Source organism: Phocoena sinus, chromosome 4, assembly GCF_008692025.1.
Source record: "Phocoena sinus isolate mPhoSin1 chromosome 4, mPhoSin1.pri, whole genome shotgun sequence".
Classification (NCBI taxonomy): Eukaryota; Metazoa; Chordata; class Mammalia; order Artiodactyla; family Phocoenidae; genus Phocoena; species Phocoena sinus.
Window position 1 is genome coordinate 29,102,123 of NC_045766.1, and position 26,043 is coordinate 29,128,165.

The 26,043-nt window shown below is 40.1% G+C and overlaps 2 protein-coding genes across 2 annotated transcripts in view; one reads left to right on the plus strand and one right to left on the minus strand.

Moving 5' to 3' along the window:
* HPS3 (HPS3 biogenesis of lysosomal organelles complex 2 subunit 1) overlaps positions 1-26,043 on the plus strand; it is a 45,137-nt gene that overhangs the window by 15,651 nt on the left and 3,443 nt on the right. Inside the window, 14 exon segments of the mRNA XM_032630038.1 lie at positions 33-118; positions 3,271-3,463; positions 7,903-7,984; positions 10,555-10,709; positions 12,158-12,267; positions 14,833-14,987; positions 14,989-15,014; positions 16,052-16,232; positions 17,169-17,402; positions 18,325-18,510; positions 18,853-19,041; positions 20,318-20,425; positions 24,364-24,570; positions 25,177-25,267. Coding sequence (XP_032485929.1) covers positions 33-118; positions 3,271-3,463; positions 7,903-7,984; positions 10,555-10,709; positions 12,158-12,267; positions 14,833-14,987; positions 14,989-15,014; positions 16,052-16,232; positions 17,169-17,402; positions 18,325-18,510; positions 18,853-19,041; positions 20,318-20,425; positions 24,364-24,570; positions 25,177-25,267 — 2,003 coding nt within the window.
* Positions 18,592-26,043, minus strand: part of CP (ceruloplasmin) — a 74,243-nt gene continuing 66,791 nt past the window's right edge. Inside the window, exons 19-20 of the mRNA XM_032630036.1 lie at positions 23,258-23,362; positions 18,592-19,038 (exon numbers count right to left, since the gene is read on the minus strand). Coding sequence (XP_032485927.1) covers positions 23,259-23,362 — 104 coding nt within the window. The 3' untranslated portion in view covers positions 18,592-19,038; position 23,258. The remainder of the gene's footprint in view (positions 19,039-23,257; positions 23,363-26,043) is intronic.

Below are 26,043 nucleotides of genomic sequence, written 5' to 3' on the forward strand. Positions count from 1 at the left end.
TCTCCCCCCTCTCTCTCTCTTTAAACTCACAGACGTTTTGCTCCTGATATTTCATCCTGTGTTTTGTCGGATGACATCAAGTTGCATTCACTTCAGCTGCTGCCCATTTACCAAACAGGTAAGTATGACAGTGCAATGAGGTGAAAAGGCCCTCGGATGGGAGGGGAGACCGGTGTGAGAAATAGATTAGGTTCTTCTACTGAGGCTCCCTGTGGCCTTGGGCAGATTCCTTAGCAAATAACAGTGAGTGCTAGAAAGGGAAGTCGTGAGTGACTGCTAGGAGAAGCCATGGAGAGGATGTGACTGACAGAACCCATTTCCCTGTTTGAAATGGTCTCTAGGTCCCAAAAGGGAAATGGAAGCCCTGTTATAGCTAAGGTTCATCTGAGTCCAGCTGGGTCATTTGCCAGAGCTGCTTATGATGGCCTTGTGAGCCAGGTGGGAGAATGTGGACTGAATGGAAATCCATTTAGAGCGGTGGTTTTCAACCTTACTGCACATTGCCCTTACTTGGATGCGTTTCAAGATACTGTTGCCCAGTCTTTACGTGTTGGAGATTCTGACTTAATTGGTCAGCTATGCGGCCTGGGCATCAGTATTTTTTAAAACCTCCCCGGCAATATGATGGGCAGCCGATATTAAGAATCACTATTAAGTTTTGTACTTAGTCCTGGCCTGCTTAATATCTTTAGGAGTTGCCTAGGGAAAGATATGAATATTTTTCTGATTAAATGGGTTTATAACCTTCATTATTTTTTTCTTTCTTTTAGCAAACACTTACTGAGTACCTACTATGTCGGGTATTGTGCTGAATACTAGGGAACCAATAATGAGCAAAAGTAGGCAAAGTACTTGTACTCAGGGAGCCTGTTGTCTCGCGGAGGTGGGGGAGGCAGACATGAATGGAATGATCATAAGAAAGAGTACACAATTACACTCTGACCTGAGCGCTCTGTGAGAGAGGAACCCTGTCTCGAGAGTGTATAACAAAAGATCCTGACCTCCTCCTGGGGTCAGGGAAGGCTTCCTGAGAAAGAGGATCTGCAGAGTGAATAGGGGCCGATTTGGGGATAGGATTGGTACAGAGGAAGCAGTGAAGGCCTTGTGGCCGAGGGAGAATCTTTGCTTGCGGAACTGAGAGAAGCAAGGGAGAGGGAGGTGTAACACGAGGCAGGAGACCAGAGGGCACACAGCCACCTTAGAGGGTTAGCTCTTTATCCAGGGTTTTCCCCCAGCACCTGGAACAAAAGCCCAAATCCTTTTCATGGCCTCCATGACCCTGACTCGGAGCTCTTATTGTCCCACTCACCCTCTTACAATTCTCCATCCATGTGACTTTTCTCTCTTCCTCAGATACACCCAGCACACTCTTATCTAAGACCTGTTATTTACTCTTCCAGTGCTCAGAAGGAACCTCCCTCAGAGCTTGCGTTACTTGGTGTCTTCCAGTTCTTCAATTCACAGCTCAAGTATCACCTCGCCACAGAGAACTTCTCTGACTTCTCTACTTAAACTGTTCCCTCTCCACATACTGCAGAGTTTGTTTATTCTCCACCCCACTCCCCCTCACTAGAATGAATGCAGTTACTTTGTCTTGTGCACTGTGGTATACCCAGAACCTGGAACAGTGGCACGTAGTAGGTGTCTGGGGTGTCTGATGGATGTTTACTTAGTGGACAAATGAGGGGATGGGTAGTACCTGTATGAGCTGGGCCCTGATGGATGAGTAAAATTTTTAGAAGTTGGACATTTTGGTAAGGTATTACATAAAGGGAACCAACACAGGCAAGGTGTAAAACCATCATGTGTGTCTGGAGATTAGCAAGCAGCTCTGTCTAACTAGAGCACAGATGTGTGTAGGAAAGAAGAGGAAGTAGAAACTGGATCAGTTGCTTTGGGCCAGTTGTGGAAGTGCCATAATTGAACCTTTCTTCTCTTATTGATGGGTGTCCTTGAAGGGTATCAATCAGAGCTCTATGTTTTTTTTAAAACATTTTGATTATGAAAAATTTCAAGCACACAGATGTAGAGAAAATAGTACAGTGACCCCTATGTACCCATCACACAACTTCGACAGTGTTGCCTCATAACCACCCCCCACCCCATGCCAGATTATTTTTATGCAAATCTAAGAGTTTATACCTTTTCATCTCTAAATATTTCAGCGTGTGTTTCTAAAAGAAAAGGATTCTTTTATTTAAACAAACCCCAAATGTAATTTCACATTTTTAAAAAATGGCTTGATATCATCAAATACCCGTCAGTTGTTCAAATTTCCCTGATTGTCTAAAACAATTTTTTCTGCAATTTACTTGTTTGAATCAGATTTCAAGTAAGGTTCATACGCTGCAATTGGTTCTGATGTCTTCTACGTCTCTTTTAATATATAGGCTCTGCCTTCCCCTCTCCTTCTTTTTTCTTTGCAATTTAGTTAGCAAGAAACTGCACTATTACTGCAGAATTTCCCACAGTCTGGATTTTGTTGATTGACTCCCCACAGTGTCATTTAACATGTTCCTGTATCCCTGTATTTCCCTCTGATCTAAAACTGCATTGTTCAGTACGGTAGCCGTTAGTCACATGTTGCAATTGAGCACTTTGAAATGTGACTAGTCTAAATTAAGATATGCTGTAAATGTAAAATTAACACTAGGTCTTAAAGACTTAGTACACCAAAAAATGTAAAATATCTCAATTTTTTATTGATTGCTTATTAGAATGATAATATTTTGGATGTGTTGGATTAATGCAATATATTTTTAAAATTTGGCCTGCTTTTTATTTTTTAAAAAGTGATTACTAGAAAACTTCAAATTACATATGTAACTCACATTATAGTTCTATTGATGGTGCTGTTCTAGACAGGTTTGATCAGATGATGGTGATGATCATGATTTTTTTTTTTTTTTTTTGCGGTACGTGGGCCTCTCACTGTTGTGGCCTCTCCCGTTGCGGAGCACAGGCTCCGGACGCGCAGGCTTAGCGGCCATGGCTCACGGGCCCAGCCGCTCCGCGGCATGTGGGATCTTCCCGGACTGGGGCACGAACCTGTGTCCCCTGCATTGGCAGGCGGACTCTCAACCACTGCGCCACCAGGGAAGCCCTCCTTTTTCTTCTTTTACTGGCATTCTTATATAAAGAGCAACTTCCCCTAAGCAACTCTTTGGTTCTCCATTTATAGACTTTTTTGCATAGAAAAGTCAAAATATTGGTTCCCTTTATTTACTGGTTTCATGGTTGGTTTGTTTTTTTGTTTGTTTTTTCATGCAGGGTCTCTTACTTCTGAGAGAAAACATTCATCTCAGGAGAAAGAGTTGCTGAGCCTCTTTTGTTTTTTCTCATTACCTCACGTGGGCTATCTGTACATGGTTGTCAAATCTGTTGAATTAATGTCAGTCTACCAGTATCCTGAGAAGTCTCAGCAGGCGGTGCTCACACCACAATTTTTGCATGTCATCACAAGGTATGTTTCAGTCTCTTGCTGGCTTTTGAGTCACCTATTTCTCTGTAAATTCTTGAGGTGCTTTCTAAATCCTTAAATGAGAATTATGTGCACCGTTGTATGGCACTGTAAATCAATGATATACATCTGTGGGTTTTTTGTTCTTTTTTTAATGGCCCATACCTGCCTTTTCAATGTCAGAGATGTAGATTCCGGTTTTGCCTTTGTTTTATTTTCTTAGACTGGATGGGGATTTTTCTAAGGAAGTACAAAGTTCTTCACGAGGGAAGATTTTCATAGGGAATTCTAATGAAAAGTCAGTGGGGCCAGTCAGGGCATCTCTTTAGACTTTGTTTTAGATTTCCTCATTTTTTTTCACTGCTGTCCTATCTTTTCCGTATGAGTTGAGCTAATTGATAATGGTGTAGGACTGTCAAGAGGCCAGAAAGACTACCTGATTCTACCCTCTGAGTAGTGTAGATGGGGAAAGGATCCAGAGGTTGGTGGTGGTCACGGTCATGTGGCTAACTGGTGGTGGATGTCTTGAGTTGCCTTACCCTAGTAATCTGGCATGTAAACTGGGTTCCTGAGCAGGGCTTTAATGTCATTTTCTTTTTTCTCAGCAGTAAGTGATACTTATGGTTTTATTTCCTGTTTTTTCAGTTTAGATTATAGTCAAGGCACTGCATTAAGCCCTCTGGCCAACGACCTGTGAATAAGGCACACCATCTGCTTTCTGAAGCAACAACATAAAAGAGGGCCAGAGACCAGGGACGTAAACACTAGGAGATTAGTGAAAAATGTCTTAAGACTTTGTGAAAGGGGCGTAGGCTGTGGGAGGAGGGAAATTACTTCTGGCTGAGTCGCACAGGTAAGGTTTTTGCGTTTGAAGTGAAGCCCGGAAGCTAGTTAGAATTTGACAGACAGAGATTGGAAGAGAAAGACATTCTAGATAGAGGGAAACCTATAAACAAAGCTATGTCCAGGTTTACAGGAGTGTCCAATAATTGCATAGGACAGTGATTTTTGTTTTGTTTTGTTTTCAACTGAGTGGGACTATCAGAATCTCCAGCAGGTGCTGGAGTGTATTTCGCACAGCACAGGACCCACGTGGAGATTCTGACACCCACTCCTAGCGGGGGTACTCCCCTGTCTTCTCACTCCCTGGTGTAGGGAGAAATGCTATTGTGTGTTCCTTAAACGAACAGTGTGGAGGTAGCTAGTCTTTTTAATTTCCAAAGTGTTGTGTAGTTATGTCCTTTAAGTGTAAAGGAGCTGAAACATAGAGCAATGGGGAAAACAGTGCTTGAGAGAGAGCTCAGGGCTTTGGAAATTAAGGAATATTTTGAGATTTTGACCAAAGAAAGGGATGTGAATAGAGCATTGCTTTAGGAAAATGAGTGGTGACCACTGTGGAGGATGGTTTGAACATAGATAATGAGCTATTGGGATGGTTCAGTAAGGATAATGAGGGGTTGCATTTGGGCAGGGCAGTAGCAGTGAGAAGAGAAGGAAGCATGGATGGGAGAGAATTACAAGCCTTGATGTCTAGTGGGATACTGGGAATGGAGAAGACATGAGAAAACCCATCAGTTTTGAGCCTGCTTTTATGAAAGAATGGAGGCTGCTATGGCATGGGGTGAGAGAAAAGTTTGGTTTAGACATTGGAGTTTGAGGTGCTTAGGGAATACCAAGAGGAAATGTTGATAGGTTTTTGGACACATAGGACTGAAGATTAGGGAAAAGAGGAAAGGTTAGATATTTTTATTACCAACAAAAAAGAGCTCATTATCAAAGTAGTGATCATGACCCCAAGAATGTGTAGACAGAGAAAAGTAGTTGGAGAACTAAACTGGTAAAAGTCATGTTTAGAAAGTGAGGGGAAAAAGAGAAGGGTCTGTAAAGATGCCGAAGAATCCAGAAAACTATAGCTTCTCAGAAACCAAGGAAAAATTAAGAGGGAGAAGGAAGGAAGAAAATATTTATTTCTGCCCCAAAATATTTATACAACAGACTATCTTTTATCCATCTGATTGTATAAATGTACAGGACACTGAGAATTTAGTGAGTGGACCCTCTAAATGCCCCTCCACCCAAAGTATGTCATGAACTAGTTTGGAATGTAGAGTCCCGAAAACATAGTATAGTGATGGCCTGAAGAGACTTAAAATCTGTGGGTTTTGCCTGCTTCCAGGTGGGAAATTATTGAAGCTTTTCTTAATATTAGCACCCAAAGATACTTTGACATCATTAACCTGACTATGGAAGCATTAGACATTAGAATAGCGGTTGTTATATGTAGATTCAGATTCTTAATAAAAGATTCCCCACCCCTATATTTAAAATCCTATATTGTTGAACTAATTTTTACATATTTTTTATTTTACCCAATAGATATATATTTTAGAAATATCTTGATCCATACGTTTGTCTTGAAAAGTTTCTTGAATAGTGATGTGTTTATATACCCTCAAAAAAAAGCAATAAATCTTTTTTAAAGACTCTAAGAACAATATAAAATCATGTAATAAATGTCATCCTTGTAGGACATACATGAATCGGAAGGCCTCCCATCATCTGCCTTCTCAGAGTCAACCTTGTCAACACTTGGTCTATATTCATCCAACTTTTTTTTTTATAAGAATACATAAACAACTATGGTTTGCTTTTTACTGAAGTGGATCGTATGATGTCCACTTCTGAGCAACTTGCTCCTCTGCTTAGCAGCGTCTCCTGGACGTCTTTCCAGGCCAGCACACTTCCGTTCACTTTGTTCTTCTCTCATACTGCCGCTTAGTATTCCAGCGATAGCTAATAGCTGGATTAATGTTGCTGGAGGTGAGTCGGAGGACGCAGCCTTTTTCTCTCTAGAACCTAAAGGTCATCTTTGTGGTCATAGCTACTCTGACCTGTCATCCTGGCCCCACTGCAGGTACTTCTTTTGGTTCCCCGTATCTCAAAGTCCCTTCTGTTTAGTTTCCTTCGTGAGGGCACCCTCTACCCCAGATTTCTAAGTGGTGGTGCTACCGTCCCAGCTATTGTCATGACTCCAGAGGTCACATCCTAGAGCTCTCTGGACATGGACACAGTTGACAGTGGGCTGAGACCAAAGTGGAAGCCCCAGCAGACAGATGGAGAGTCCTGACTGATGCCTCTACATCGTGCCAAGTCTCGCAGCTGTGAAAATGTCAGAATGATTCTCTTGTTAAAGAAGTATTTCTTCTATTTTAAGGTTATTGTTAGATTTGCTTTAGTCCTTCATTTCTTTATTTCAATAGAGTTCATTTTTACTTCTCTCACTTTTTGATTTTTTTTAAAAAATTTATTTATTTATTTATTTAGGCTATGCTGGGTCTTTGTTGCTGCGCACGGGCTTTCTCTAGTTGTGGCGAGCAGGGGCTACTCTTCGTTGCAGTGCACGGGCTTCTGATTGCCGTGGCTTCTCTTGTTGCGGAGCACAGGCTCTAGGCGCACGGGCTTCAGTAGTTGTGGCTCGTAGGCTCAGTAGTTGTGGTGCACGGGCTTAGTTGCATGTGAGATCTTCCCAGACCAAGGCTCGAACCCGTGTCCCCTGCATTGGCAGACGGATTCTTAACCACTGTGCCACCAGGGAAGCCCTCTGATTTGTTTTTAAAAATCATTCCTGGGAACCCACGACAAGATGGGTTTCGTAGCAATTTCTAAGTTAACCATTGATGGTTTTCAATGTCAGTGTTGGAGGGTTGACTTGTAAGTCTCCAAGCACTTACTGTGGGGTCTCCAGGTTGCTTTGCTGTGCAGACATAGCCTGGGGTTGTGGAGAGAGCTAGAGGATTGTGAAGAGTGAGGAGACCTGGGGTCTAATTTAACTCCATTCTCCAGAGAGGACTTGGACCAGTCATGTACCTTGCAGGCCCTAATCTTTAAAAACAAGCTGCTGGACTAGGTAATTCTGAAGGTTCCTTCAGACAGTCTCTGATTTTCTCTACCATTGGATTGGGTTTGCATAATCTAAGTGTGTTGCTCAGCATAATCCAGGCTCCATTTCATCCCGAGGTAATAATCAGTAAACCTGGGTTCTAACCTTGGCTTTAATAGTCACCTCTCTGTACTTTGGGCAGATCCCAGGGGCATCATTTTGTCTATAAGATGAGGGTATTGACCCAGATCCATGGTTCTTAACTAGGAGTGTACGTCACATGAGGAGCTTTGTAGAAATATACGTGTCTAGATTCAGCCCCTAGAGATTATGATTTGGGTAGGAGTGAGGTGGGGACCAGTCATGTATTTTAAAAAACACTCCATAGGGTTTCTGAGGTACTCTCCTTGTTAAGAAGTAGCCTAACTTGTCAGCATTTGACAGATACTTGGGTCTTCCCCCACCCCTGCCATTGCTCTGTGCTCCTGTGAAATCCTCCCAACAGTGGGCACATTGGTTCCTGGCCTCCAGTTTGTTCAGTGGCATCTCTCCTCTTCCTCAGTAACAACCTGCAGTGTTACACAGTGCGGTGCAGTGCGGCGGCCGCTCGGGAGGAGGACCCGTATGTGGACACCACCCTGAAGGTTAGAGCTGGCTTATGACGGTGCAACCTAAAGATCACAGTATGAGTGCTTGCAAATTTGCTCTTCGTGTCTAAGCTTGGCAAACATAAAAGTCTTGTTTTTCTCAATTAGAATGTTGGAATGTAAAATGATAAGCATTTTGTGATTCGTGGTTTAGATGGTAATTTTTAAGATTACGTTGAAAGCATTTTACTCAGAATTTAGATGTAATACATAGTTTAAAAAATTTGGTAAAGAATATATATATAGTGTAACTTCAGAGAGAGCACTTCACAGCTATGGCATACTACAATTTTATTCATTTAATAGAAGTATTGGTGGCAATTGTATAGAGCTGTTAACAAAACAGTACAGAAATCAGTATATTCAAGAGCACAAAAGTGAATACAGCGCATTCAGATGATTTATTTCTACTGTTATCAGATATGCCTTTAATTCTTTAATCGTTTTACAAAGCCTTCAGCCACTTTCCTGTAGTTCTGTAGTTTTGATCTAGTGTAAATGGATATTCTAGATCAATAACCTCGTTTTTAGTGAGTAGTAATACGCTTAGTCTCTGAAAAGCTCTTGACCGCCAGATGAACGGAGGCAGTTTTATGATGAAATTCTGTTTTCTGACCTTGAATTTCTGTTCTCAGAAATACGCTGATCATTTGCATCGTATTTCTCATGTGCAGTTTTACCTCCAGAGCATAAGCTGTTTGAATGGGTGTTTGTTGTGCGTATCCGTGCTGTAGGGAACCCCCAAGTTATGATGGCCTCGATTTCACATGTTAATGTCCATCTGGCACCTGGAACGCCTTTTTCTGGAAAAATGAATGTTCAGTGATGATGGTGTGTAGTACTTAATGTGTCCGAGGCACTCTTCCATTATCACTGTCACCCAAATTGTGAAATGCACTGGTGTTTTCTGGAAATTGTGCCTGAGTTCTTTTTTGCTATGGGCTGCCTATCACTTTCTGCTGCTGACCAGGCTTACCGCCTACGCTCAGCCTCTTGGGAAATAAGAATCATAGCTTTCCCATGCCTTTCTGTCTGTGTTTAAGATATACACATAGCCTTTTCAGGAGATTTTGTTTGTTTGTTTGTTTTTTTGCCGTATGCGGGCCACTCACTGTTGTGGCCTCTCCCGTTGCGGAGCACAGGCTCCAGACGCGCAGGCTCAGCGGCCATGGCTCACGGGCCCAGCCGCTCCGCGGCATGTGGGATCTTCCCAGACCGGGGCACGAACCCGTGTCCCCTGCATCGGCAGGTGGACTCTCAACCACTGCGCCACCAGGGAAGCCCCTTGTTTTTTGTTTTAAGCCTCGGAGAGACATAGGCTTGTGTAGGTAGTGATGGTGGAGTGAGGGGTACATAACAGATTGAGGTAGGATCAATCTGCATTTGGAAATAAATCTCAGTTCTAGGCCTTCTCAGAGTCTCATAAAACCAGAGGGAAGGAACACAGAAGAAAGGAAGGTAGAAAAGAGGAGAGATGGGCAGCTGGTGGGGAACGCTGCCCCTGAGGCCAGTCCTCCTGAAGGTGGCAGAGGGAAGGACGGTGATCACACCTCCCGGCTCCCCCTTCCCTGCGATTCCACCATTCTGAAATCCTAGATGCCCCTGAATGAGTACACCATCATTTTGCTCCCTTGCTGACTCAGGCTTTGGGAGCTGCAGTGTCTGAGAAAGGTTTCACAACCTCAGAGTCGGGACCGAAGTACACGCGATCTTCATTTCCCTTTCCTCTGAGATTCTGGCTCAGCATCGCCAAGGCCAACTTAACTATTCTTAGGAATGTAAAAATAGATGGAGGTTTTCCCCCATGTGCTTTGTACCAAAGGGACAATGAAGATGACCTCAGAATCCAAACAGCATTAATGGAGGAGAGGGGGAGGCCTGGCAGCATCATTTTGTGAGTCGCAGAAAGAGCTCTTCCGTTATCTTCCGTATCCATTCTACTTGAGTGAATGGTCCCTTATAAGGACAGGAGGCTGGCTCCTGGTCCAGGATTTCCTCCAGTTTGCCTGACACACCCCAGCCTGTTGGCTGTTCCAGGCAGTGTTCACATCTACAGAGCTAACAGAAGCCATCGGAACATGAGAGTGTTTCTTTCGTCCACACGCAACCACTAAGAAACCATTTTATGTACTCTACCTGAAGTACAATGTCCTTTTATAGTGTCTCGTTTTGTCTAAAGAGGCCACTTGAACGTACCCTGAGCCAGCCCACTGTTAGTGGGGAATTTCCTGGGTGGCAGGTAATCAGCCCAGGGCTGGGCTCCTGGAGGGTCTCTGTAAGGCAGAGAGTTCCCGCAGCTTTGAGGGGCCTCAGGTGTACCCACTCTCTGCATTCCTTAAATCAAAGTCAACAGATACTAAGTAGCTCTTTGGCAGACACATGGATGAGATAGTTGGTTTAAATAGTTTAGATAGGAGAACCTCTTACTCTGATAAGAATAGCAATTTGAATTATTTGGGGGGAGAGTGAGGGGGAAGGAGACATTGTATCAAATACATTGATATTTGAAGATTAAAATTCATGCACTTTATTCCTTAGCTAAATTTCCGATTTGTTTTCCTTATTAGGCTTGCCCACCTGTCAGTATGGATGTCTGTGCTTTAAGAATACAGCTTTTCATAGGCTTGAAAGCCATCTGTCACTTTAAAAACCACATTATACTTCTGACCAAGGCAGACCCCGAAACAATTCCAGAGAGAAGAGAGTCACCCAAGAGGCTTCTGTAAGCATCCCCTCACCCCCAGACATTCCTGCGAAAGTTTCTGGAATGAATTGTTACTGCTATATTTTGCATACATCTTTGTTGATATTTTTTTAAATGAAAGCTTTGAATGATCAGATAGCTTTTCTAGGTGTTCTTTTTCCAGAGTAAGAAAAGAAGTTTCTGATGCTCTCTATAATATCCTTTATAATTGACCTTGAACTTTTAGAAGAAGATAAAGTATAAAATTAGTTCAGTAAATATCTGTGGTGTTTTAGATAAGAAGTTAAAGGGCATGCCTTTTTTGTATAATTAACAAGTAAGACAGAGCCTCTTATGCTGATCCAAGTGACAAGGCTCTTTATTATTTTTCTTCTTTGTTTTCTTCTTTGGTCTTTAAGTGGCTACATTTTTATCCAAAGATTATTTTCTGGTATTTCAATGAAAAAGAAATTAACAATGCATTTCTTACCTTAAAAGCACATTCATGATGTATAGATTATGTGTTAATCTACCTTAGAGTAAAAGTGCATTATTCTAATCTCAGGTTGACACTTCGGCTTTTTGCTTTCACATTGTTTGGAATAGAATGCTTAATTCCAGGGTAGTTAATGCTTCTATTCGATGTTTTCTATACTGTGAACTTAGTGGTAGGAATGCAATCTAATTTTGAACAGTCCTCTGTGGAAAATTAAGTAGGAAAGAAATCTGTTTGCAGGGGAGGAACACAGATTGTATTTCAAGGTCTAACATTGTTTTTCCATTTTTAACATAAGTTTAAGCTTCTCTGAATTATTTGTGCCTGTGCTTTGTTCCACCAGCAGGAATAACCAGGTTCCCTTGGGTAACTGCTCGCTTAGAGTGTGCACAAAGTGGTCTGAGACTGACTGATCCTAAAAGCTTTCTGGCGAGAGGAAAAATAGCTTGTAATCTCACACATTTGACATCTTAAAAGTATTATATATTTTTAAATGATTTTTTTAAAATTCTAATTTATTTGAAAATTCATTGGTCTAGGGTCTGCATTTTTAAAAGATTGCAATACCACAGAAAATGCATCATATAGTGAAAGCAAGAGATAAGGTAGTGCCTCCAGCAGATGTTCAGTTCTGTCTTTTGCATTTTCCCAGCAGCCCTGGCCTCATGAAGGCCATATCCAAGGCTTTCTTCCTTTTGAGGACTCTTGCCTGTTCCGTGAACTTATTGCCTATTTAACAATACTTGTGGAATGAACTGCAAGTGCTTGGTTTATCAGTCCGTGAGAGTGCAGTATGTTAAATGCTGTTTGGCCTATGTAGCATTGTGCACTAATGTTCTCTAAAAATCGACTGTGTAGGTAATCAACAAAGAAAATACTAAATGAAAATGATATCATAATTACAATATTTTAGGTATCTAATATTTACCATTTAAAATTCCCGTTTATTAATAATATGTCTTATAATTCTTGTCCTTTGTTTTGCTTTTAGTTCTAGAAAAGGTACCAGTGTTAATCTCAAAACACCTCCTGTAGCTGAGGCTGGGTGGAATTTGTATATTGTGAATACGATCTCACCAGTGCAACTGTACAAAGAAATGGTATTCCTTTCAGACTTGTAATTCTTACTGGTAGAAATTTTTAGAGTCTAATTGATGACTAGGAATTGATTCTAATTATCGTACATGCAGAATGCCACAGCCAGCCAGCTTCCAGGCTCTGTCTGACAGTGCAGTGTATTATCTTCACCGTCTTGTTTTCACAGCTCCTGATATTTGAGGAGCCAGGAGAAATTCCCTTCACTAAAATAAGATTCCCTTGTTCATACCCACTCTCCTACGAGAATTGATTAGCCATCTAAACATAAGTAGCCTTTGACCTTTATTTTGAACCCTAGCAAAGAGAACCATGAAATGGAGCCGAAAGAAATCTTAGATCATATGTCCCTGTCTCACACTTCTTTGAAATATTAGCAGATAGTCCCAGGGCACTGCAGCACTTGTAGCATTGTCCCATAGGCATCCTTCTTCCTCTTCTAAGAGTGACAACTGCCTACTCATCCCTGACAATTTTTATAAACTCTTTATTTTGAAATAATTTCAAACCTACAGAAAAGTTGCAAGAATAAGAATAGTACAAGTAAAACCTGTGTATTCCCCACACAGATTTGCCCATAGCCAACATTATACTCCCTTTGTTCTCCCATCTCTTTTCTTCTTTTTTGCACTCTTGTACAAATGCGCAAGCACGCATGTATATTTTCTCCTGATCCATTGGAAGGTATATTGCATACGTCATAGCCTAAGGCTCCTAAATATTTCAGTGCATGTTTCCTAAGAATTGAGATATTTGCTTATATAACCACAGGACACACACATGCTTCAGAAATTTAACAATGACACAATACTTTACTCTATGGTTCATATTCCAGTTTTGTCAATTGACTCAATAATGGCCTAGTAGAAGCCCCCAGCACCTCCTGCCCCAGGTCCAGGATCCATCAAGTAATGTATTTAACTGCCATGTCTCTTTAGCTCCTTTAATCCAGAATATGTTCACAGCCTTTCCTTGTTTTATTAAAAAAATTTTTTTTTGTTTTCTTTTGTTGAAGTGTAGTTGACGGAACAATATTATAAGTTACAGGTATAAACATAGTGATTCACAGTTTTGAAAGGTTATAATCCATTTGTAGTTATTATAAATATTGGCTATATTCCCTGTGTTGTGCAATATATCCTTGTAGCTTATTTATTTTATACGTAGTAGTTTGTACCTCTAATCTCCCTCTCTTATCTTCACTGGTAACCACTAGTTTGTTTTCTGTATCTGTGAGTCTGTGTCTTTTTGTTTATTCACTAGCATGTTGTATTTTAGATTCCACTCTTGTTTTATAACAGTTTTGAAAAATATTTCTCCCCCTGCCACTTTATAAAATTTATTTTTCATTTCATTTCATTTCTCATTTCATATCATTTCTCATGATTAGATTCAGGTTGTATGTTCTTCTCCTTGGCCAGAACATTGTGTAGATGACGTATCTTTCTCAGAGTATCACACTGGGAGGTGCAGAATATTCATTTCCCCTTCACTAGTAATGTTTAATTTGGTCATCGGGTGAAGGTTTTGGCCTGATTTTGCCCTGGCATTTTAATGCTGATAATTTTATCAGCTTTGTTTTGTTTTCAGTCTTGCTTAATTGAAAGTCTTAGACGTCATCTAGGTGATTTGCCGACTGGAATCTAAAAATACTGATTGACCTCAGATTAGCTAGTGATAACTCTTTTTTTTTAATTTTATTTATTTTTAGCCACATTGGGTTTTCATTGCTGTGCGCGGGCTTTCTCTAGTTGTGGTGAGCAGGGGCTATTCTTCGTTGTGGTGCACAGACTTCTCATTGCAGTGGCTTCTCCCGTCGCGGAGCACGAGCTCTAGGCGCTTGGGCTTCTGTAATTGCGGTACGCGGGCTCAGTAGTTGCAGCACACGGGCCCTAGAGCGCGCAGGCTTCAGTAGTTGCGGCACATGGGCTCAGTAGTTGTGGCTCGCAGGCTGTAGAGTACAGGCTCAGTAGCTGTTGGCCCACGGGCTTAGTTGCTCCAAGGCACTTGGGATCTTCCCAGACCAGGGATCGAACCACGTCCTCTGCCTTGGCAGGCAGATTCTTAACCACTGCACCACCAGGGAAGTCCCTAGCTAGTGATAATTTTTATAAGCCCACTGTAAGTTACAGAAATAGATGTAGCAGAACCTAAATTCACAGATTGAAACTAAGATAAGGAAGCACACTCAATCTGAATTGAGAAAGATTTAAATCATAGAACTTAAAAATAAAGTTATCAGATATGTTCATTAGCCTTATCAAATGTGATCAAATTATTGCTAAGTTACAGTATTATTAGTGTTACAGTATTAATGTACCTTCTCTAATGATTAGCACTGTTTAACAAGAGAATAGTTACAATCGTGTGTGTTAAACTGGCTCATAGATCGGGGGGAAAAGAAAACCACTTTAGCTAGGCTTATCAGAATGACAAATAACCACTTTTTATTTTTAGGATTTAATGTGTTCAGATATTGACTTTAGTAACAACTGGGTAGATATTAAGAACTGGGAAACTTTGGGGAGATGTCTAAGCAACATTAGCTGCTTGCCTTTTTTTGTGTTAGGTTAGACTACAGTAACACCTACAAGACTGCAAAAACGCAGAGCTGCATCCACCTTCTCAGCGAGGCTCACCTGTTAGTGAGAGCTGCCCTGATGGATGGCCAGTCAGCTGGAACCTGGAGAAAAAGCGAGCTTTTAGAAGCATTTAAAGAAAGCTGTGGGGCACCTTGGAGACTGCTACAGCAGGTTGGTGATGCTACTTGGAAACTTGTCAGAGAAGCCATCCTGAGCTTCAGGTGTGCTTACTAACTTTTCCAGCTCTGGCAGTTACCTGACAAATGGGAGGACGCATGAGGGGAGGTGGTTTAGTTATTCATTTATGCCACAGCATTTGTTTAGCACATCCTGTGGGTCAGGTACTGGGCTAAGCTTAGAGAAATGAGCACGACCTGTTGCCTGCCTTCAAGGACTTACAGTTTATTGGATGAGCAGTTCATGAGTCTCCAGCAGTTAATTTAGGAATTTGAAGTTTCTTTTCAGACCTTTGGGCAGGGGTGGGGCACGACCAGTGAACATCCCTGAGACAACCATATTACTATGAGCTGTAAGGGAGAGATACTAGTAGGACACTCCGTGATTTTAACCTTAGTAGTCAGTGCTTTTATGATGTCAGAAAAGGACATTAGGATCAATAGTGATTTCTCTTTTTGAGAATGATCTTTTTTTTTTTATGTTAATAGATTTAATGGTAACCATTACTCAATATTTCAGCTTTTTGAGGAAACTTAAAAAAATCTTTTTAATGGAGTTATACACATAGAAGAGTACACAAGTAATAAGTGTACAAGTCACAATAATTTTCACAAAATGAACAAATCCTGTAGCCATTGTCCAGATGAGAATGATCTTTATAATTTTTTTTCATATATAATTGTTTCCAAGGCTTACTTGACCCATGGGAGTCATTATAAATTGATAAAAGACTTTTCCTACTTATAAATACCATTATTTTAGAGCCACATTATGAATATTAAAATTCACTTAATGAACTGTTTTTGTTTTTCTTATGAGCAAGCAAAAAGAAGCTACATTAATTAGAATGACTTTGCAGAACAAAACTCAGGAGTATGTTCCAACTCCTAATGGCCGTAGAAAAGTATTTTGAGATTTATGTCTTCTGGAAATCATGTCTGTTTTATTATTAAATGTGTTAGACATCCAAACTTAAACATGACAAATCTGAAGGTTTTTTTTTTTTTTTTTTTTTACTTCCTTCCCTTTAGGCTTGACACCCAGTATTCCCACCTCACCTTGCCATACTATAAGATGTCTGGTTTGTCTATGGCTGAAGTTTTGGCCCGAGTGGACTGGGCATTAGAGGATGGAGCGCAGAAATACGAGAGGGGATTAATCTTTTACATTAATCATTCACTTTATGAAAACCTGGATGAAGAATTAAGTGAAGTGAATACAGTTTTCTCTTTAGTTATAGCTAATATTTTTAATTTTTCATTTTAGCAATTTATTTTATGTAATTCTGTTGAGAAATCAAGTTCCAAGTATTTTTCATTGGTATTATAGTCTTTTTTTTCTAAAAAAGGTAATTAGTGTGCCCTTTTCTTCATTAATAATACTCAGAATTACAGCTTGGAAGAGAACTTATAATCATCTTCTCATACTTTCTCATTACATAGACAGGGGGGTGTGGTCCACCGTGGTTGAGTGACCTGCCCAGTGTGACAGTGGCATGTCTTTAGAAGAATGACATAGAACCTGGGCTTTGCCTGCCTTCTTCTCATCTGCAGCCCTTTTCACAACCCTAGTTGCCCCACTCTCCAGGTGTCCAAAGTTTCCCTTGTGAAATCCTGGCCCAGCAACCTTCAGACATTATTAAGGATCATTTTTAGCTCCTCATGTATTTTTAAAGAGTTGAATGCCAGTATGCAAAGTTGGGTATTGTGATACCAAGTGTTTTAAGGTTTTAAGAGAAATGAAATTTTCTCTTATAAATATTAAGTATATTTTGCACATTAAATATAAGTAAATTTTGTATTAAGCAGTAATTTTCTATAATGGACTTCTGAGTATAATTTAATCCAATATTTGTTTTCTTCTTCTGAACTCTTGTTAAAATTAGAAATGCTGGCCACAACTTAGTATACACTTTCCCTGCTTTTTCTTCATTATAACTCAGCAAAGAGATCACTTTAGGTCATCTCAGCTCTCCCACGCTATCACCATCAACTCTCTTTTTAAATCGAAGCATAGTACTGTAATTTTATCTTAATTGGAATGTTTGTATCTTGGCTTTTTATCCTTTATTTTTTTTTTTTTTTTTGCTGATTTTGTTGCTTTCTATCGGCTGACTGACCTTTTATTTCTTGTTTACGCTCACCAAAGGAATTGGCAGCAAAAGTGGTTCAGATGTTTTATGTCGCTGAGCCGAAGCAACTGCCCCATATTCTCTGTAGTCCTTCTATGAAGAATATTGATCCTTTAACTGCCATAAGCTATTTAAGGAAGCTGGATACTTCTGGATTTTCATCAGTCTTAGTGACATTGACCAAGGCAGCAATGGCTTTGAAAATGAGAGATCTTGACATGCACAGAAATGAAATGAAAAGCCATTCAGAGGTACGGTGCCCTGCCTGGTATTAACAGCAAGCTAAAATAGGACTCAGTGGTCCTGAGGTGTATAGTTTTCTTCTGGCTTCTGTGTAGCTCATTTTTTTCTTAGTTGTAAAGGAAGATAGACTTAGTCTTAAAAAGGAAGTGGCCCAAAGTGGGAGTGCTTGGGCTTTGGATTTGGCAAATGAAAAAGAAAAAATGAAAGATAAATGGCAGCAATGGGTATCCAAAGACTTTTCAACATAGTGTCAGGTATGTTCAGAACACAGTGCTTGGCAGTGAAGAGTATATAGGCTCTGCCCTGAGCTGACAGTCTGACCTGGCACGAGGGGGTGGTGTGGTTTGTCCCTGAAAACAGAGCAGTGATGTATAATCAAGTACAGCAAGTAGGTTATTAACCTTGAGTCTTAGGAGTCCAGTAGTTGCAGAAATAGCCTGCATCTGGGAAGATCACAAACGACTGTGTGGGAGATTAGGCATTTGAATGGGGTATCAAAGAAAAGGTAGCTTCCCATTGGAAAAGAGGCCATTTAGGGATATAAGCCAAAAAAGTTAATCAGTAGAGAAAGAAATTAAGAAGTGACATTAATTGAGCACTTATTATGTCTCAGGTTAGCACTGAGATGTCCTCTACTTTGAAGAGTAGAATTCTAGAAAGATGAATTTTCTTTTCATAATTTTGAAACATCCTATATAGACCTCAATTTAAAGCTGTCTACAAAATAGGACATCTTGATGCTTAATTAAGTAATAATAACTTCTACAAAGACAGTTACCAATGATGTCCTTAGAACTTGTCTTTGTAAAGAAAAAATTAAGATTACAATAAATTATTAATGGCTTATCACTGATTCTTGAATTCACTAGCGTGTATTTCCAAGATGAATGCAATGTTTATCCTGTTCCTAAATTTTTTTTTTATCTGAAGATGAAGTTGGTATGTGGCTTCATTCTGGAACCTCGGCTATTGATTCAACAGAGGAAAGGACAGATTGTTCCAACTGAATTTGCAGTTCAGTTGAAGGAGACTCAGCCTGGATTGCTTGTGGCTTCAGTCCTTGGCTTACAGAAGAACAACAAAATTGGAATTGAAGAAGCAGATTCCTTCTTTAAGGTCTGTCACTTTGAAAATGCAATTGTTCTGGATGGCCTGATGAAGTTGGTGGGGGGACGGGGAGCAGAATAAGAGAAGTGCGTTTTCATTTGTTTATTGAAAAATGAGACTTACACATAACCACTTATAAAAGTACAGATTAAAAAAAACGTATCTAGAAAAATTCTGTTCATGCAACCTGGAGTCTGTTAAAATGTCTAAATTCGCTTTTGCCACGGCACTAATGCTAGAGATAAATTATTGAATACATGGCCCACATGATGGAGTGCTGTTCAGACCAGCTGTAACTTGACCAGTACTATATTTATCTGAGCTATGGGGGCTTCTTTCACTGTTCTCAAGGTGCTTTGTGGTAAAGATGAAGATACGATTCCTCAGCTCTTAGTAGACTTTTGGGAAGCTCAGCTGGTAGCGTGTCTCCCAGATGTGGTACTTCAGGAACTCTTTTTCAAGCTCACATCACAGTACATCTGGAGATTATCTAAGAGGCAGCCACCTGACACCACACCATTGAGAACATCAGAGGATCTGGTAAGATAATGGATTAGTACAGTGAATTAAACTTTATGTACATTACACATTATGATAATGACCCTTAATTTTTTGTTTGTTTGTTTTTGGGGTTTTTTGTGTGTGTTTTATGTTTTTGTTAAATTTTTATTTCTTTTTAATTTTTGTTGACCCTTCTTATTTTTAACAGCATTAAAATCAGTCGTAATTCATATTACCGGATATCTTTTTTTTTTTTTTTTTTTTTTTTGCGATACGTGGGCCTCTCACTGTTGTGGCCTCTCCCGTTGCGGAGCACAGGCTCCGGACGCGCAGGCTCAGCGGCCATGGCTCACGGGCCCAGCTGCTCCGTGGCATGTGGGATCCTCGCGGACCGGGGCACGAACCCGTGTCCCCTGTATCTGCAGGCGGACTCTCAACCACTGTGCCACCAGGGAAGCCCTACCGGGTATCTTTTTAAAGCAAGAGTTAAAAATACATTTAAAACTTGTCTGCGAGTGAAGTTGCCCACATTTTAAACATGTTTGTATCCTAAAGAGCGCCTTCTACTGCTCCTATAATACTTACCTACAGTGGTACTTCAGTAGCCAAAGTGTGGGAGAAAGGGCTTTTCCCCAAATCCATCTGTGCTCCCTTAGGCGACAGTCATGAAGCGGAACATGAGAGAAGAGACATCTGCAGACCTCCCTGCTGGGAGAGGAACTGCAGAAGGCTTGTGGGAGAGAGACTTCCTTACCAGACTTCCATTTCCCGTCAGCTGCACAGACAAGAGCTGTTCCGCAGTCTGCAGCAGCCCTAACAACTCTACTCTTATCCTTCCTGTTCACCCCGACCCCTGGCAGCCCCTTTGTCCCTCACAGTGACAGAGTCGCTAATGTGGGTTTGCTTGAATAAGGGAGTCTTTATGGGAATTGTCTTGAGAACTTACGGAAGAGATTTTGCCTCCCAAGGAAAGTAGTAGAAATAAAAATTATTTTCAGTATTACTGTTAACTTTTTTTGAGTGTAATTAGCTTAAAGGAAGTATTGCTCTTTTTGTGAGAAAGTGCCTCTTTGCAGTTTTTTGAAAGTTAAAATATTAGGAAATATTTAGTGAGGATTTATTCAGTGAGAAGCAGCAAAACTAAAACCTTTTCCAGGGGAATACATTCTAAGACTTTCTTCCCATTACCAGGAAAATGTATACCTAATTTTGGGACACGGCAGAATGTTAGGGATTGCTTGCTGTTTGTGGGATGGATGAAGAAAGTCTTGTTTTGTTGTATCTTTGTTTATGATAAATTTCTTTTACATTTTAGATAAACACCTGTAGTCATTATGGCTTAATCAGTCCGTGGGTTAATGTCTTAATATCATCTGAATCCTTGGCTGATAAAAATTATATGGAAGACCTTTCAAAATTACAGGTAAATAAAAATGCCTCCTTTTCTTATGAATATGCATATTACCATATAGTCTAGGACTTAAATTTGGTAAGACCCTGGGTGTCCAGTTAATTTAGAGTGTATAATTCTGGGGACAGAATCTATAGTAAGGCATACTCAAGAGCTGTGGAGGGAATTCCTGCCTCTGCCTGAGACTGCTGACGGGAAGTCTGGTCTTGTTGCCAGTCGGTGAGTGAGCTTCCAAGTCCTGTGACTCTTGCCTCATTCTCAGGACGTGCTTGAAAACACGTTGTGAAATGAAAGTACGGCAAATGTTTCGCGGTGTTTTCACTGACGAGATTCACTTTTATTTTAGTGTTCACTCACACAGTTTAGGCCTCTAGCCCAAACCAAGCACTACTATCTGTCTTATAGGAAATAGGTCAAAGTAGCTAGCTTATCTGGCTCCTGAAAGGATTTTTTTAAAAGTAAGAAACGTGATCAAGAGAATGCAGACCATCCTGCAAGAATTCTGAACGTGAATGTTTCCGACTGAGAATGAGAAATAAAGTCCACATTTGACTTGGTGGATTGGGCTGGGCTCAATGTGGATGTGATTTTGTTCAATGTAATCAGTGGCCCAGGGACTGAGTATAATCCTCACATCTGTTGTGTTTGGTCTTCCCAGTGTAGCTGCCAACATATGAAAATTGAGATTTCAAGTTCAGAATTTTGAGTTTCAAGTTTCTCTTTGAGAAACTCAGCAGAACTTTCATTCAGCGGTAACCCTGGGCCCTCACTGCCTGAGACCTGAAGGTCGGAGCCACCTACTGGCTCCCCTCCTTGGGCAGTGCTCGTGCTGTCCTGTCTGCCACAGTTCCACCTCCATGTCTCCCTGGTCCAGATTCAGTGTCTGGCATCCATTTTCCTTATACTCAGCCGCCTTCGTGCGTTTTCATCATCTGGTTTTCATCGTCTGGTTTGACCTTGTTAAGCTTTTGAGTGTGCAACCCCTGATTTACTCTGGGAACTTAGTGGAAGTGTGGTTATTGCTTATAGAAACCAAAATGTCAAATTGGGGATGGGGTGTCAGGATGCGAAGCTCAAGAGACCATATTGCTTAGTCTTAGCCTCTAGACAGCCTGTGATGTCACCAGGAATGGAGTTACTTACATTTTTTTTTAAATTGCCAAAGGCGGTTCTTGTTGGTTCTTATCTCTAGTACCCTTATGCTACAGAGGCTGCGGAGCACTTAGTCTCAGATTTGTTCATTCCACAAATATTCCTCAATCATGTACTGTAAATGTGATTGATGTACAGCATTGGACGAGGCAGGCAAGACCTTGCCCTCCTATAATGTATGTACTAATTACATATTTAAAATGCTAATTGTAATAAGTGCTTTAAAATATCCCCTGATAAATCTTCAAAGCATATTTATAATCTCTGCTTGAAAAAGTATAATTCAGTGATCTTTAGAATCCATTTTAAGGTATTTAAAAAGGGTATCTTGGGACTTCCCTGGTGTCACAGTGGTTAAGAATCTGCCTGCCAGTGCAGGGAACACGGGTTCGATCCCTGGTCCGGGAACATCCCACATGCCGCGGAGCAACTAAGCCCATGAGCCACAACTACTGAAGCCCACATGCCTAGAGCCCGTGCTCTGCAACAAGAGAAGCCACCGCAATGAGAAGCCCGCGCACCGCAACGAAGAGTAGCCCCCTCTCGCCGCAACTAGAGAAAGCCCGCGTGCAGCAATGAAGACCCAAGGCAGCCAAAAATAAATAATAATAAAATAAATAAATTTATAAAAAATAAAAATAAATAAATAAAAAGGGTATCTTCTTTCTGGGAATCCTTGCCATTAAAGGATAGAAAGTTGAGTCCGTCTAAACTTTTCTAAATCCTTTTCCTAATTATAACTCTTTCTAAATTATCTGGGGTCAATTAGTCTTAGTCATTAGGAAAAAACTAACCATCAAGAAACAAAAAGATCTCACCTGCTCTTACCTAGAGGAATGGGGGGTCGGTTCAGAATCACTTGGAGAGCTTTTTCAAAATTGTATGTCTCCCCTCTACCCACCAGCTCACCACCACCACACAGATTTGAGATAAATCTTTGTCCCTTGTTCTTAATCACAGTAATAGTGTATTTGCGCAAGAATTAAAAGCAATCTATAAATCATCTGTGTGTCAAAAAGCCACTATTCAGAATGACACAGTAACTAGTAAGTGCCCTGCCTTTTACCAGAATTCTCCTGGTCCCCTCCCCCTGCCTCCTTGCCATCCACCCCTCTTAGAGCCACAGGTGTGACTATGTAGAGAATTCTGTGGGTTCCAGCCCTGCAGAGTCAGCTGAGCCTGAGGGATCTAGATCAGAAAAGGGAATAAATAGTGCCTGTGTTCGGGGTGGAGAGTCCATTTCCAATATTGAAAAAAAAAAAAAAGGAACACACTGCTAAGAAGCAGACAACACTAAGAGTATTTTGAAGAGTAGTAGTAACCTGTGGGCCGTTTTTTATCCAGTGATATATGTGTTGTCTGGTGCTTCTTATTTTGAGGGTTTTTGTTTGTTTTGGTCGCCCTGTGTGGCTTTGGTATCTTAGTCCCCCGACCACAGATTGAACCCGCGCCCTCAGCAGTGAAAGTGCGGAGTCCTAACCACTGGACCGCCAAGAAATTCCCTGGTGTTTCTTATTTTTAAACTTCTTGATGATATGGATATAACTACTTAAAAGTTCATGGGTAACCCATTTTGTACCAAGATTTGACTCATTTCACTTTAACCACCTTATTTCATATTTGCTATCTTATTGTCAGGAAATTTTTCAGATGAAGGTGAATATTAAACTGGCAGGAAGGAAAGGGACCAACCTTACTCTCCTAGCCATTGCTTGGTAGATATTTGGAATAAAATCACGATGCTGACTGTAAATGGATAGTTCATGTTCCATGTCCTCCTGTGAGTCTGAGAAGACGCTGCAGTAAAAAGGATACAAGAAGAAGAAAATCAGGATATGAGCATTTCATTTTTTATCCAGAAGAAAGGGAAAGCAGAGATTATTTTGGTGGCAGAATCAAAAGTAGTATTTATAGTTTAAATGTTTAAAAGTAAAATATTGTCAAGTTCTGACTACCGAAATAATAGCTGCTCGGTGTCATTCAGGTTGTAGCAAATGGTATTGATACAAATTATTAGGTTCTTAACGATTGCTGTAGTTTTCTTAAATGTGAAATTTTATTTTTGGTTCTTTGTGTAGTGCATGCTTATTATTAGAAACCTTGGAAAATACAGGGAAGTGTGAAAAAGAAAGTTGGCTTTGTCCTCCCATTCCAGTGAACTGGTCTCTGTTTCAAATTTCGATGCTCTTCCAAAGGCATTTCTAGATGTGCATGTACCTATGTAGATTTTATACAACTGACCATGCTCTGAATATAATTTTGTATTGAGATTTTTTACTAATTTTATCATGAGCATTTTGTCCTTTGAAAACAATTTTGATAGCTATAAAATATACCATCGTTTGAATATATCATACTTTATTTACTCATCCCTTCTTATTTAATGCTTAGGTTTCGTCTAGTTTTTCAGTATTATAAATATTCTTGAGGTGAACATCATTGGACATAAATCTTGACCACCATGTTGATTCTATCCTAAGGATAGAATCTTAAAGCATCCGCATTAGTTTAAACTTACAGTCTATTCAGAGCAAACACAATCATGTTATTTTCAAAAATCATAGCTTTGTATTAAACAGATCTTTTTTTCTTTAAACTAGAGGTGTTTTCAAGATTATTTAATACTTTGGTCTAATTAGACTTACTAAGTAAATATATGCGTGTGCTCTAAAATTACATTCTTTTTTTTTTTTTTTTTTGGCAAGTGAGACTTATTCTTTTTAAAAACTGTATTCTGTATGTTGTGCTTTAGTTTTTTGGGTGCCTCATTCCATAACATTTCACTTTTCTGTTCATAGTCTCTCATATGTGGTCCTTCATTTGACATAGCTTCCATTATTCCATTCTTGGAGCCACTCTCAGAAGACACTGTTGCTGGCCTCAGCGTCCATGTTCTGTGTCATACGCGTTTGGAAGAGTATGAATGGTGCATAGACAGGCTGTTAGAGAGATGCCCGGAGGCAGTCATCCCATATGCTAATCATGAACTGAAAGAAGAGAATCGGGTATGCTTTTCAGATTACGGTTTTAGGCTTTATCAGTGATAATCAAATGTTGTTAATCTTGTCGCCTTATCTGCAAAATGGGGACAAATTATGCCAGTCCAACCTCACAGGGCTGTGTGGCTTAAAAGAGCATATATGTTACATGTTTTGAGTACCATTAGAGGCTGTTAAAATTTATGGTGCTTGTATGTTATCTTCACTAAAGGTCTCTTGTTTGGCGATGAAGTAGACTATTACCTGAAGATTTGGAAAACATAATAAATGATGGGAAAATTCTTTGTGGACTATCTGGTCTTTAGAAATTAGAAGAGTTTTTGACTTTAGAACTTCCTTGCTACCTAAGAGATGAAAACAAGACACGTCTATGTTTCTTCTTGAAAATAGCGGTGTACATATATGTACAGGGTATATATTATTAGATTTTCAAGTTACAGATCTGACTTCTATGCTCTAGCTTAAGCAGAAGACTGTTCTAACAAAGTCTGTTCCTTAACCAAGATGATGTATTTTTGCCCTGGGCTTCCCTGCACAATCTTTTTCTTCTTGTTGGAAATCTGAGTGTAAAATGCATCAAACTTAAAAAGTATTCATTTTCCCCTAAGATAGACTTTGTGGTGGAAAAAGCTGCTGCCTGAACTTTGTCAGAGAATAAAATGTGGTGGAGAGAAATACCAACTTTACTTATCATCACTGAAAGGTAAAATAATCTCTTTTGCTTGATTATAAATTGAGTTGAGGGTACTCATTTCCATAACTGGCTGAAGCCTTGCTGTCTCTCGTTTTTCATGTGATTCTCAAGTGTGGGGAAGAGGGTCTTCGCAGAATCAACTGGAGAGCTTATTTTTAACATTCACGTGCTCCCGCCACCACGTGTGATATTCATTTATCTCTTTTAGCTCTAGAGCTGATGCTTTTAAGTTAATCTTTCCAGACACTTAACAAATATCACGGTCAGAGAAACTCACAGCCTCAGTATTTTAAAAATTGGAATAGCCATTAAAGTCCATTTTATATTAATGGTCTGGGTGCTTAATTTACTTCATGTAGGAAATTAAAATTATTATTATTAATCATAATTGTAAGCAAGTACTGAGGAATGATAAATTTCTCAAAGATTTAGAAGTGTAGTGTGTCTAAATTATGCAGTATTTTACAGCGAAGGTAGTTATTGTTTGAATTTTTATAATTCATAGTCATTTATAAATCTTGATAGCTATATGGTTATCGGTTTCGCTAACCGATATCACCAGTTAATGGTTGGCCTGATGACAAAGGTATGGTTATATTGATACCAGTGTGCGTAAAATATTAGAAGTTGACAGTGTTGGAATTGGATTTTGCAGCTGAAGGAATTGACTTTCAAAGTGTTAGGCAAAGCCAAGTGGCCATTGGATGGTGTTTTTCTGGAAATTCCCATTAAGTTGTATGTTTTTGATTGGAAAGACAGGGAGGGGGCCTTTGTACTATTTGTCC